At 41.9% G+C, this 13,530-nt stretch overlaps 2 protein-coding genes across 2 annotated transcripts; one reads left to right on the forward strand and one right to left on the reverse strand.

Annotated features, from left to right (window-relative positions):
- Positions 1 to 5,851, reverse strand: fkbp10b (FKBP prolyl isomerase 10b). The gene is made up of 10 exons (XM_072455661.1): positions 5,631 to 5,851; positions 4,756 to 4,901; positions 3,140 to 3,329; positions 2,842 to 2,987; positions 2,347 to 2,536; positions 2,133 to 2,278; positions 1,587 to 1,776; positions 1,244 to 1,386; positions 340 to 503; positions 1 to 250 (listed from the first exon to the last, which is right to left on the reverse strand). The coding sequence occupies exons 1-10, from the start codon at positions 5,828 to 5,830 to the stop codon at positions 62 to 64; spliced, it is 1,704 nt and encodes a 567-aa protein (XP_072311762.1). The 5' UTR covers positions 5,831 to 5,851; the 3' UTR covers positions 1 to 61.
- A 1,675-nt stretch (positions 5,852 to 7,526) lies between these two features.
- On the forward strand, positions 7,527 to 11,602 carry LOC140368663 (endoplasmic reticulum protein SC65-like). Its single transcript, XM_072455662.1, has 7 exons — positions 7,527 to 8,138; positions 8,983 to 9,132; positions 9,214 to 9,385; positions 10,154 to 10,282; positions 10,361 to 10,506; positions 11,041 to 11,124; positions 11,207 to 11,602. The coding sequence occupies exons 1-7, from the start codon at positions 7,686 to 7,688 to the stop codon at positions 11,351 to 11,353; spliced, it is 1,281 nt and encodes a 426-aa protein (XP_072311763.1). The 5' UTR covers positions 7,527 to 7,685; the 3' UTR covers positions 11,354 to 11,602.
- The last annotated feature ends 1,928 nt before the right edge of the window (positions 11,603 to 13,530 follow it).

The raw sequence follows: 13,530 nt of genomic DNA on the forward strand, positions 1-13,530 counted from the left end.
GACTGTCTCCATTATGTTTCGCCGGATTTAAGTCCCTGAGTTTGACTGAAAACGTGCCTCTTCACAACTCGTCGTGCGATGCCTTCTCTCTGTCCTCCTCCACTTTGAGTTTGAGCTCGTCCGCTGTGATGGTGCCGTCCTTGTTTCTGTCCTGGTTCTGAAACATGTCCGTGATGACTTCCTCCATGCTTGTCCCAGGCTTTATGCGACCTTTGCCCTCTGACACCTGCAGTTTGATGAACTCCCCAAACTAGAAAAAGAAACCGTCAAACCAGATTATAATAGACAGCATTTATAAAATAAAATTAAGACCCCGCTGCAAAAAACATATTAACCTACCTCCTCTTCGAGAACTTTTCCGTCCTTGTTGAGATCAAGGATCTCATACAGGTTACCTGGAGCTTCCCCGAGCCACACAAACAGGTATCCAGTCGGGACGCCTTTCTCGAAGCTCATCAGTTCCACCTCAAAAACCAGCACAGCACTGCCAGGAACACCCTCAGCTAAAAAAAACAAAAACACAGTAGAGCTCAACTGATTTGGCTGTGGCAAGATTCCGTTTTCAGTGCTGATATCTACACTGCCCATAGCAGAAACCTGGCCCTGTTGTTTTCTTAAAGGAAGTGTCTACAGAGTCGCGGCGCGCGGCCGAAACTGCTATGTTATTTTGTGCAGCGGCTCCTGAAACTGCTGCGCTATTTGACCGCGCCGGGTTAGACCGTGCTGGGTTAGGGTTAGGGTCAGGGTTAAGGTTAGGGTTAGGGTCAGGGTCAGGGTTAAGGTTAAGGTTAGGGTTAGTGTTAGGGTCAGGGTTAAGGTTAAGGTTAGGGTTAGCCATGAGGCTATATGGCCGTGCCGCGGCTCCTGAAACTGCTGGGCCATTTGACCGCGCAGCGGCTCTGCAGCCACGGCCTTTCTTAAAACAAAGTGAAATAATTAAACTGATCAAAATGTGCAGAGGGTTTTATTTGATTAAATCTGCAACAGTGTTAAACTAGCAAACATGATGAGGCCTATTCATGGGGTTCTATATAGGTAATGTGGGGAGGACTTTTGCCGATTAAAAATATTTTGAATTGTCAATTCTTATGGCAAGATTTTCATCACTCTAAAACCTGTGTGTAGCAAATCTAGTGCATCCTGTACATACTATACTATACAATATAATATTTTTAAAAATCATTTATACAGAAATATCAATCTAATTGTTGTCCTGCTACTGTGTGTATATTTAGTCTCTTACCTCCTTTTTCGCCGTGGCCCAGATGTGGTGGCACAGTGACAACCCGCCTCTCGCCCACACACATGTTCCTCAAAGCCTGATCGAGCCCATCGATCACCATATCCCAGCCCAACGTAGTCTCCTGCATATTGTCGTTGTTATGTCTAAAATACAAACAAAATAATATAACGACTCGGCTTAATGTGTTGGTTTTAAATCTACTTTCAGAACGATTAAAAAAATTCACAAATTATTTCTATTAAATTTGTTATAGAACTTTTTTTTGTTATTTGTGAGCTGAATGGTCAAAAGTACTCAAAATGGCAGCTATAAACAGGAAGCTTAAACCCACAAAAACACTCACGATGAAAACAGTTTGGTGCCGTCCATTAGGCTGCAGTTGTAATGATATTTGACCACATCGTTGACTTCGGTCGTATCGTTACAGATCTCCGGTTTGTGGGTGACTTGAATGTCCACAGTGTCTTTGGGATTATGGAAGTCAATGATGTGGATGTCAAACACCACCACAGCTGAAGGAGGGATCACATTTCCTAGAAAAGAAGCAAAGCACATTTAAAAGGACTTGATAGGCCTCAATCTCTGACGCAGTGAAAAAAAAAGCAGTTGGTAAAATAAAAACAATCTCTGGCAAAACTGATTTACAGGCAATTTGGGAGTTCACAAGTTTGATAAAAATGTACGAACGATAAAAAGGAGATTAGTTAATTAGGTTTTTGAGCTCTAGAGAGGGAGACATGAATGTTTTTGAATACAAACATCCTCAAACATAAAAATAAATTTGGCAAAAGGCACTTTGACGAATTTGATCTAATATGTAACACACAAATATAGGCAATATAAGTGTGTGGGGAAAATAAGGAACTATACATTATTTTGCCATCTTTACCTGCTCCTTGCTCTCCATAAGCTAAATGTGGAGGGATGATCACTCTTCTTCTTTCTCCAATACTGACTCCAGTCAAAGCCTGGTCCATCCCAGCGATCACATAGCCCATTCCTATGTATGTGTTATACGTGTTGTTCCTCTGGTAACTGAGAAAAATATTTACAAATTAATTAAAGCCAGTTAAAGTTAAAGTGCATTCGTGAATATAACTAACCTGGTGTCAAAGGTATCGCCATTCAAGAAAGTGCCATTGTAATGGTATCGGACATAATCCCCCACCACTGATTTCCGTTTGCTCGACTCAGGAACCACTTGGTTCTCGACTGTGACGTTGTCTTTAGAGTTGTGAATGTCGACAAGCAGAATATTATACACAAGAGTGGCCTGTGGGGGAATCTCGTTGCCTAGTGTTTGAGAAAGGCAAGATTAAAATACATTGTTAGACACATCTTATTCTGCTTTTCACTCACATCAAACAGACAAAACATTTTAGTCTTGTTTAGAAATAAGATAACTTTATTCATTCCACAATGGGGAAGTTAGTCAATAGAAACATGCTACAGTCAGTTTTGTCCTAGTAATAATCATTAAGGGCAAGTATTTTCTGGGATGTAAATTAGTGTAAATAGTAGGTAATAGGTAAATTACAGATAATTTACTAAAAGAGTAGAGTAAAGTACTTATATACATCTAATATATTGGCATTTACCTGCTCCTTTCTCTCCATATCCTTTGAATGGAGGGATGACAATGTTTCTAATCTCTCCGACACACATTCCCAGTAGACCCTCGTCCAGTCCTCTGATCACCCAGCCCTCGCCCACCAGCGTGTCCTGGGTCTGCTTCCGGGTGTAGCTGCGTAGGGCTCATACAAGCCAAACAAATCAAACACAACAGACAACAACCCTGGGCGACACAGTAACACAATGCACAAAGCCGTTGTTTAGAAAAGGACATGCAGCATTTCATATTTTCAATCAAGTAAAGTAAGGTAGCAAGAATTGCACCTGGAATCAAAGGTCGTGCCATCCAGCAGCGTGCCGTTGAAATGATAGCGCACAAAGTCAGATCTCATGACGGAACGTTTACAGTCTTTTGGAGTGGAGATAGTTTTAGTAACAACAAGATCTGCATTGTTCCACAGGTCGACGAGAAGGAGGTCAAAGATCAGAGTGGCATCAGGAGGAACCACGTCGCCTAAAATGTGAGTAGAAAGTGACAAATGCTTTAGTCACAGATAAATGTAATATAATGCAATATTATATATTAATATAGGGAGCAGGGGCTGTGTTTGCATTGCAGTAAGTTAGACCTGTTCCCAGTGAGTGTTGGACCTTTGTCACCGGTTCTGTTCATAATTTTTATGGACAGAATTTCTAGGCGCAGTCGGGGGTCGGAGGGTGTCCGGTTTGGGGACCACAGGATCTCATCTCTGTTTGCAGACGATGTTGTCCTGATGGCTCCGTCAAACCCGGACCTGCAACATGCACTGGGACGGTTTGCAGCCGAGTGTGAAGCGGCTGGGATGAGAATCAGCACCTCCAAATCCGAGGCCATGGTTCTCGACCGGAAAAAGGTGGCTTGCCCTCTTCAGGTGGGTGGGGTGTCCTTGCCCCAAGTGGAGGAGTTCAAGTATCTCGGGGTCTTGTTCACGAGTGAGGGAAGGATGGAGCGTGAGATCGACAGGAGGATCGGTGCAGCGGCTGCAGTGATGCAGTCGCTGCATCGGACTGTTGTGGTAAAGAGGGAGCTGAGCCGAAAGGCAAAGCTCTCTATTTACCGGTCGGTCTACGTTCCTACCCTCACCTATGGTTATGAGCTTTGGGTAGTGACCGAAAGAACAAGATCGCGGAAACAAGTGGTCGAAATGAGCTGCCTCCGCTGGTTGGCTGGGCGCTCCCTTAGGGTCAGAAGCTCAGTCACATGGAGGAGCCTGGAGTAGAGCCGCTGCTCCTCCACGTCGAGAGGAGCCAGCTGAGGTGACTCTGTTCCGGATGTCTCCTGGGCGCCTCCCTGGGGAGGCTTTTATTGCATGTTCCACCAGGAAGAGGTCCCAGGGAAGACCAAGGACACGCTGGAGGGACTATGTCTCTCGGCTGACCAGTAGAACATTAAGACTTTTTAAATATATTTTTTAACCAAAGGCTGAAATGTGGTGACTGTTTTTTATCTACTTTTAGATAGAGAATAGTTAAATATAAAGTCTGTTTTTATATCAGAAATGATTTATTCTTTTTTTGACATTTTTATAATGCCGTGGTCTTTGCTATAAAATTGTATTTGTATGTGTTTTAGATTATGTATAATCATCATATAGAGGATCTGACTAAAACTATGAATATTTTTTATAGTCAACTAGTCAAGATTAATTGGTTAATCGCTCCAGCCCCCCGGCCCGCTCTCTCCCTCATCTTATGCTGCTCGCTTACTTTCCAATTCCTATCAATAAATAAATGAAAATGGTCAATAAAAGTCTTATTGTTGCTTACGTAGCTTTGTCATTCTGTGAACGACAACAGTTTGAAAAAGAGGGGCACTGAATTACCACCTTGTGACCTCATGCGGTGCTCATCAAGTGTTTTGTGCTCTGAGCTGAACCTGCACATTTCCTGCGAGTGTGTACCTGCTCCAGCGCTGCCGTAGGCCAGCTGTGGAGGGATGGTGATCCTCCTCTGCTCGTTCACACACATGCCCTGCAGCCCCTTGTCGACCCCAGCGATCAGACGGCCCTCGCCCAGAAGAGCCACCTTAGCCCCGCCCTTCTGGTAACTGCAACACAAGCAGAGGGAGTCAATGAAAACGGCAGAGTAACAATTATCCAGACTACATCTCAAGAAAGGAAAACGAGCAAGAATCAAAAGAATGTTCTTACATCTGGCACTAAGAACTTTACACACTATTGGGGTGGGATTCTATAAGTTTATCCTTCTTTCCATTCCTTTTACAGACATGTTGAAATGTACTGATGGAAATATTGCTATTATTTCTTAAATAAAATGTATTAATTTATTCATTCATTGTGAATATAAAGGGCAAGATAGAAAGTTATTGTAAAATATGAAAAAATGGGAAACTCAAGCAAGTTTTGATTATTATAAAATGTGATTATTATTAATAATAAAATAATCCTACATTTTTCTGGGTTGGGAGCTGGCACAATATGCTAGGCTGCACTGCCCTCTTGTGGTTGTAAAACAAGCCTACACCCCAGCTTCTTCTATAAAACGCAAAACGAACTTTTTTGATTTTCTTTCAACCCTAATCACATCCCTGATAGTGTGCATCTTAAGTGCGTAGCCTTTATGCAATCTAATAATCCAATAATCTGCATAATGAAATACAGGCCTAGAGTGGAGAAAAATGCATAAGGACAACTATTCATCATTAGATCACAATTAGATCTGATGAATTATGCAAGAGCAAAAAAGCCCTTCAAACTTTCCTTACTCAGAAACTACAGTGAATCTGCACAAAGGCCCCCGGGGGCCCCTCTCTCACCTGGAATCAAAGCCTTTCCCGTCCACAAACGTGGCGTTGTAGTGGTAGCGGACGTTGTCTCCCGTGGCCGCCTCTCGCGCGCAGTTCGGGGGCACGAAAAGCCTGTCCACGCTCACGTCCCCCTGGACCGGGCTCGGGTTGGGTCGCGCCGCGGACCACAGCGTCAGGAAGAGGCACAGCGAGGCCGAGGCTGGAGACATCTTTTGCGGCGGTGAGAGTCGAGAGAGCGGGGACCGGGGACGATGTGCGCTTGTCCGCGGGCAGACGCAAAGACAGAGGAGGGGAGGGAGAGAAAAGGGGGGCGCCGCCGTGTGTAAACGTGGACAGTCTCCGGGATCGGGCTGCTCGGCTGTGCAAACTACAAACTCCACCACCGCGGGGCAGGAATGCGAAGACCCACAAGTGAAGCGTTCAATCTGCGAAAGTTAAAGCTTGAAAAGTTCACTTCAGAATCCGGACGCTGCGAATAACCGAAAACGAGAAAATGCCCTAGAAACAAAATGTGTCCAGGCGAAAGTAATTAAGCACTGGTTTAGGTTTGATATTGACTGGGCTGTTTTGTGATTTTGTTTTGAAAGGGTGTGGGCTCTGATGCGCTGCTACACGTCCACAGCATCAGCAACGCCAAAAAGGTCTCAGTTAGAAAGGCTGTAAAAACATGAACATACGTGAGTTTCTGTGATTTAAAAAAGAAAACTTGACATAGAAATGGGCCCAAACTCGAGAAACGAGAAGTGAGCAAGTTTGAAGACGTTTCTACGTACGTTTTTCAGTAAGAATTCAACGTAAAGCTTGATAAATGAGACCCCTGATCTGGTGGACTCTTGTTCTTGTTGTTTTTTTGTGTGCAATTGTTACAACTTATATTTAAATGTGTTGTGCACTTCACGTTTACAAGTCAGTCAAACAGGTATTCTCTCAATCCAATACATGGCCAAATGTTTCAATAATACTTCCACACTACCCAGACTGTGTTTCCTGGAAGACAAGGGACAAGGGCCCCTTTGACAAACCTGTGTTGCGAGTAAAAAACGACAGGACGAGTGAATTGTGCTCGGTTAACTTTGAAAACGTAGAAGGAAGCAGAGATCTCCCAACTGTGAAGATGTGGAAAGGATGGACAAGAAATGGACAATGTTGCATGTGAAAGGAAGTTGGAAGGTCAGTGTGGGGGATGTGGTCATGTTGGACCAGTGGGATTTATGTGTGTGCGTGTGGTTCTATTTTGATATTATACATGTTTCTTTAGTCCATTGATGTTGGACTCACTGTTGTTGTTTTCTTTTTGTTCGGTTCCGTTTTCATTGACGCACAATAAACAAAGAAAACTCAATAAATATGTGATGAAAAATAAAAACAACGTTAATGCTTATTAAACATGTAGAAATAACACTGTTTGGACAGGTCAAACGTTTATTTTGGGGCCTCATCGAGTGAAGGTTGCAATCTCAAATGTCGCCACAAGATGTCACCAAAAAACTACAACAACTTTCGCCTTTAAACCAGTCATGCTTTTAAAAGAAGAGACCATGAATAAATCCCTTGTGTCTGAGGTTCTCCTCCTCCACCTCAGAAAAAAATAGCCTTCCAAGTACCACCAGGTCTAAACCAGGTCTTTAAAATAGGAGTGCAGAACTGCTACAGAAGTTCTAAACAAGCACTAACACTAAAGGATGAGAAAAATAACACTAGAATCTATGACTGGAATCAGATTCACACATGATAGTTGGAGAACCACATCCCTTAACACACAAATGTATCCTTTCCTACTGGCATAAAAGGTCAGCTGAGGTCAGGCATTTACCACTGCACTGTGAAATGTCTCTACAAACCGCTGTCCTAGCACCTGGTCAAACAGAGTGACTTTAATGTGTGAGTGTGACTGTTTATTCTTGCTCCAAACATGGAAACTCCACAGTGACTTGAACAACAGCTGCTGCAGACTGTAGTGGAGAAACCTGAGACAGTGAAGAAGGCCCAGACTCTTGAGCGTTATAACAGACCTCTCCACGACAGCAGGCTGCACAGACGCACTGTTAATATGTGGGATTTAACATGCTTTCATTGTGCTTGAAGTTCACCTTACTAATCTTCTCTTTTGGTTATGTTTTTGCTTTTTATGACAACTACAACTTCAAGGATTTCCCACAAGAGGAGCTGAGGCCACTGACCGCTGCCTATGGACTTGCTTTGGAGAATTATGTTGCCCAAAACTGGACTGAAGCTATCGCCAACCTGGAGTCAAGTCTTCGCCTGTTCCGTTTGTTCACAGACACAGTGAGATATTGTTCTTTGCGTTGTAACAGGAGCAGCACGGACGTAGACGAGCCTTCGGTCGCACTGAACAAGGATCTTAACGTTTACTGGCGCTTAATTACAAAAGCTTCATGTCAGAGGAAATGTAGAGAGCGCTTTCCTGTTCTCAGGCTTCCTCCACCAGGGAACAGTATTCTGGAAGACTTCAACAAGAGGACGCCGTACAAATATCTGCACTTTGCACACTCCATGGTAAGGAAATTATAGTTATACTTGCAGATGAATAATGCTTTAACTCCATGGTAAGGAAATAATAGTTATACTTGCAGATAAATTATGCTTTAATACAACAAAAATGATACTTAAATAATGCTTTAATACAACAATTATCAAATGTTATTATCATATGTTGCATTATGTCCCACTCAGTCCCATCTAATACAATCCAACTTTATTTGTAAAGCACATTTCATTTTAAAAACTAAACAGTAGAATAGCAATGTAAAACATTCTTTTTGCACACAACAATGTCATGTTGTGTCATTGTATTTAATGTCAATTTGGACAGGAACGTTTAACAATTTTATTACATATTTATTTGTTGAGCGAGTGGTTGAAGAGTCAACATTTCAACAGTGAAGAAGACTAACAATAAATATAGATAAAGAATCAAACAAAAATGAATAATTAGTTAATTTACTGACCCTTATTTCCATTACTCTTTGGGTTCATCTTCTTATTACATCATTCAGTTACTCTCCCTCACTCACAACATTCAAATCCCGCCTCAAAACATACCTCTTCACCCAAGCCTATGACCTCCCCTACCCCTAGCCTCCTCTACCCCATTGCCTACTCTTCTACCCCCTGTTACATCCCCATCTTTTTCTCTCTACTTCTTCTGTCTTGTTCATTTTATCTGTATATTAATGTGTATTGTACGTGCTGTCCCCCCCGTCTGTAAATACCCCCCCTTTTTTATATATGTTCAGCGTCTTTGGGTCACTGAAAATCGCTATATAAATAAAAGTTATTATTATTATTATTATTATTATTATTATTATTATTATTATTATTAGTTTACACTGTTGTTTAGGTCAGTGACTTGCAGAGTGCCATCCCTTGTGCATTCACCTACCTCCAAAAAAACCCTGAGGACCAAGAGCTGCAAAACTTGATGGACGAATATAAAATACAATACAACCTGACTGGATTTCTTGAAGACTATGAAGAAAGGCCTTATGAGGTGGGTCGAACCATAACAGTGTAAAGAAAAAAAAAGTCTGAGTTAGATTTAGCATTTTTGTTGATACGATCTGTTTTCCAGTCTCATTTCCTCAGAGGCGTAAAACTGGTGACTTCTGAGGACTTCGATGGCAGCACTGACCAGCTGGAGGAAGCGCTGAAGTTGTATCTACATGAATTCGAGTTGTGCCAATACGACTGTGAAGGGGTCTCTCACTTACCCCAACACCAGGACCTCTACGCCACCATCACAGGTTTGGACTGGACAGCAACACCAGACAGAGGCTAATCACACAAATCATTGCAGTGAAGTAATTTAAAGAGATCAACTCGGATAAGACTGGACTTAATGAGGTCCATTTAAGACACTGTTAAACAAGTAATTTACTTTTCAATAGAGGCATGTTATGTAGTTGTGACATTTTCCAGGATTTGGGTTGAATTGACAAGCGACAAATAATCATAATGCCTCCCTAAAATGGCATAATTTCAGTTTTATTGTTATTATTTTATTGTATAGATTAACAAACAAGTAAACAAAAAGAACAATTAAAAAAATAAGAATAAAACAGTGTATTTAGCTTGTACAATAGAAATGAAAATAAGTCATAGTCTCTTGTTGTACAGTGTTTTTTGTCAAATTTATTCACATTAATTTAAAAATGTGTCAATGTTTTAATGAATTGTAAAGGGGATTTGCATTTTAAAAAATTCATTAATTAATTGTGTCCAGTTCTTGAGAGTTGGGGCAGTCTGAATCATCCATTTCTTTGTACTGTAATCGCCTTTTTCCCTGGTGTATCCATCTATTGATTCCATTGTAGGTGTTTTGTGTCCCAGATAAATTGTTTTAAAGTTGTAATATTGAAAAAAGGAAAAAGTGTTGCACATGTGTCGTGACGATAGGTCCAAGATTTCTACCTCTACCGTTACAAGACAAATGACCATATGTTTGCCTTATCAGTGTGAATGTATTAACACTTTAACCACGTATATCTTACTGTATTCGTCTTACTCTACAGATGTCTATGTTGAGATATTGAAGTGCGAGCTCAAATGTGAGGACAAGCTGAAACCAAGTGTCGGTGGCTTTTTCGTGGAGAAGTTCTTGTCCACTATTTACCACTACCTCCAGTACGCGTACTATAAATGTAAGTGGGTTCTTTGTGCTTAAAACAAACCTGGTTACAATGCCTCTGTATCAATAATCTCCATCTCTGTTTGATCAGCGAACAATGGCCGTAATGCTGTTCAATGCGCTCACAGCTACTTCCTGTTTGAGCCAGAGGACCAAGTCATGAGGCAAAACCTGGTTTACTATGAAGCTTATAGTGAACAATGGGGTCTGCAGCCCGAAGATTTCACACCACGACAAGTAAGATTAAGGAGAAAGTAGCTTGTGGTTCTCAAACCTCTGGACAGGGACAGCAATGATGGTAACAAGAGGGTTTTTTTTTTGTATTTAGTAGGATAAGGTAAGGGTTTATTTGCTGGTTTGGGGTTTAAATGTGATGTCATAATGTATACCAAGTTAACAGTGATTTGATTAGTTATTAGTTCTGATTTAGTCCCATGTAAACTTTGGATCCGTGGGTCTCAAATTTCACATCCTTAGAAAATATTTGGCTTTTCATGTACCACCAGATCTAAACCAGGTCTACAACAGGTCTACAAGGCCTAAACAATGACTTAAACAGGTATAAACCATGACTAAAGTGGTTCTAATGCAGGACAAACCAAAAGGAGGTCAAGAACATTTAATTGAACATTAAACAAAGAGAGAACGCTGTATACGCCCAGCTTACATGCTTTATATTATTCTATCTATTTATTAGTAAATCTTCTTCTTATTCAAAACCATATAGCCACAATATGAATGATTGCCCTAGTTTTTTGTTCTAATCCACAGGAAGCCCTCAGACACTACAATCAGACGGTCGCACAAAAACACATTCTGACATTTGCGGAAAAGTATATGAAAATGGATGATGAGGTAAATAACATTCAAAAAAACAAAAAGATCCAGAGGTTTTGTGAAAGAACTGATGTTATTGATTTTCCATATGGTGTTGTAGGACTTCTTTGGAGCAGAGGAAGCTGCAGCTTTGGCCGACAAGTCCCCGGACGTGGAGTTTGAAGGAATGGGGGATTATGAGGAGTCGTTTTTGGCCAAGTGGACACAGCCCAAAGACAAAGGCGACACTGGGGAGTCCAACCTATGAACTACAGTTTACAGTTTCATTTGTTTAAAAATATTCCAGTGGATTAAATGTGACTTTCTTTCACATGTCCAAAGGCCCATGTTCAGCCAAAAACATTTATATATTTGGTTAATAATTGGTAAAACACATAATTGTACTTAGATATATTTTAATGTAATTTAATTTACAACATCATCAATATTTACAGTCAAAACCTTCCGGTGGGAAATGCTCCAATGTGTCATCAATGAAGGTACACAGCAAAATGTGCCAGTTTTTTCTCGTTCAGACACTTTCATCGAATTTATTTATAGTTGATACACATTTTTTTTACTTAACCTGCAGTAAATTCAGTTGGATTTTAGTGGTAGTTTTTTTTACTATTGAGTTGAATGGCGACATTTCCTTGTCTTCTGGAGTCAGAGCGGCAGTGTGTAACGTGTCAGTGTGTAACGTGTCAGTGTGTAATGTGTCAGTGTGTAACGTGTCAGTGTGTAACGTGTCAGGGTGTAACGTGTCAGTGTGTAACGTGTCAGTGTGTAATGTGTCAGTGTGTAACGTGTCAGTGTGTAATGTGTCAGTGTGTAACGTGTCAGTGTGTAACGTTGTAAAGTGTCAGTGTGTAACGTGTCGGTGTGTAACGTGTCAGGGTGTAACGTGTCAGTGTGTAACGTGTCAGTGTGTAACGTGTCAGTGTGTAATGTGTCAGTGTGTAACGTGTCAGTGTGTAACGTGTCAGGGTGTAACGTGTCAGTGTGTAACGTGTCAGTGTGTAACGTGTCAGTGTGTAATGTGTCAGTGTGTAACGTGTCAGTGTGTAACGTTGTAAAGTGTCAGTGTGTAACGTGTCAGTGTGTAACGTTGTAAAGTGTCAGTGTGTAACGTGTCAGGGTGTAACGTGTCAGGGTGTAACGTGTCAGTGTGTAACGTGTCAGTGTGTAACGTGTCAGTGTGTAATGTGTCAGTGTGTAACGTGTCAGTGTGTAACGTTGTAAAGTGTCAGTGTGTAACGTGTCAGTGTGTAACGTTGTAAAGTGTCAGTGTGTAACGTGTCGGTGTGTAACGTTGTAAAGTGTCGGTGTGTAACGTGTCGGTGTGTAACGTGTCAGTGTGTAAAGTGTCAGTGTGTAACGTGTCAGTGTGTAACGTGTCAGTGTGTAACGTTGTAAAGTGTCGGTGTCTAACGTGTCAGTGTGTAACGTGTCAGTGTGTAAAGTGTCAGTGTGTAAAGTGTCAGTGTGTAACGTGTCCGTGTGTAACGTGTCAGTGTGTAACGTGTCAGTGTGTAACGTGTCAGTGTGTAAAGTGACAGTGTGTAACGTGTCAGTGTGTAACGTGTCAGTGTGTAACGTGTCGGTGTGTAACATGTCGGTGTGTAACGTGTCGGTGTGTAACGTGTCGGTGTGTAACGTGTCAGTGTGTAAAGTGTCAGAGTGTAAAGTGTCAGTGTGTAACGTGTCAGTGTGTAACGTGTCAGTGTGTAAAGTGTCGGTGTGTAACGTGTCGGTGTTTAACGTGTCAGGGTGTAACGTGTCAGGGTGTAACGTGTCGGTGTGTAACGTGTCGGTGTGTAACGTGTCAGTGTGTAACGTGTCAGTGTGTAACGTGTCAGGGTGTAACGTGTCGGTGTGTAACGTGTCGGTGTGTAACGTGTCAGTGTGTAACGTGTCAGGGTGTAACGTGTCAGTGTGTAACGTGTCAGTTTGTTACGTGTCGGTGTGTAACGTGTCGGTGTGTAACGTGTCAGTGTAACGTGTCAGGGTGTAACGTGTCAAGTGTGTAACGTGTCAGTGTGTAACGTGTCAGTGTGTAACGTGTCAGTGTGTAACGTGTCAGTGTGTAAAGTGTCAGTGTGTAAAGTGTCAGTGTGTAACGTGTCAGTGTGTAACGTGTCAGTGTGTAAAGTGACAGTGTGTAACGTGTCAGTGTGTAACGTGTCGGTGTGTAACGTGTCGGTGTGTAACGTGTCGGTGTGTAACGTGTCGGTGTGTAACGTGTCGGTGTGTAACGTGTCAGTGTGTAACGTGTCGGTTTGTTACGTGTCGGTGTGTAACGTGTCGGTGTGTAACGTGTCAGGGTGTAACGTGTTAGTGTGTAACGTGTCAGGGTGTAACGTGTCGGTGTGTAAAGTGACAGTGTGTAACGTGTCAGTGTGTAACGTGTCAGTGTGTAACGTGTCATCTCAGACTGTGCAGTTT

This window comes from Eucyclogobius newberryi, unplaced genomic scaffold (genome assembly GCF_026437365.1).
Source record: "Eucyclogobius newberryi isolate DKJ021-1_F unplaced genomic scaffold, fEucNew1.0.hap1 SCAF_20, whole genome shotgun sequence".
Lineage (NCBI taxonomy): Eukaryota > Metazoa > Chordata > Actinopteri > Gobiiformes > Gobiidae > Eucyclogobius > Eucyclogobius newberryi.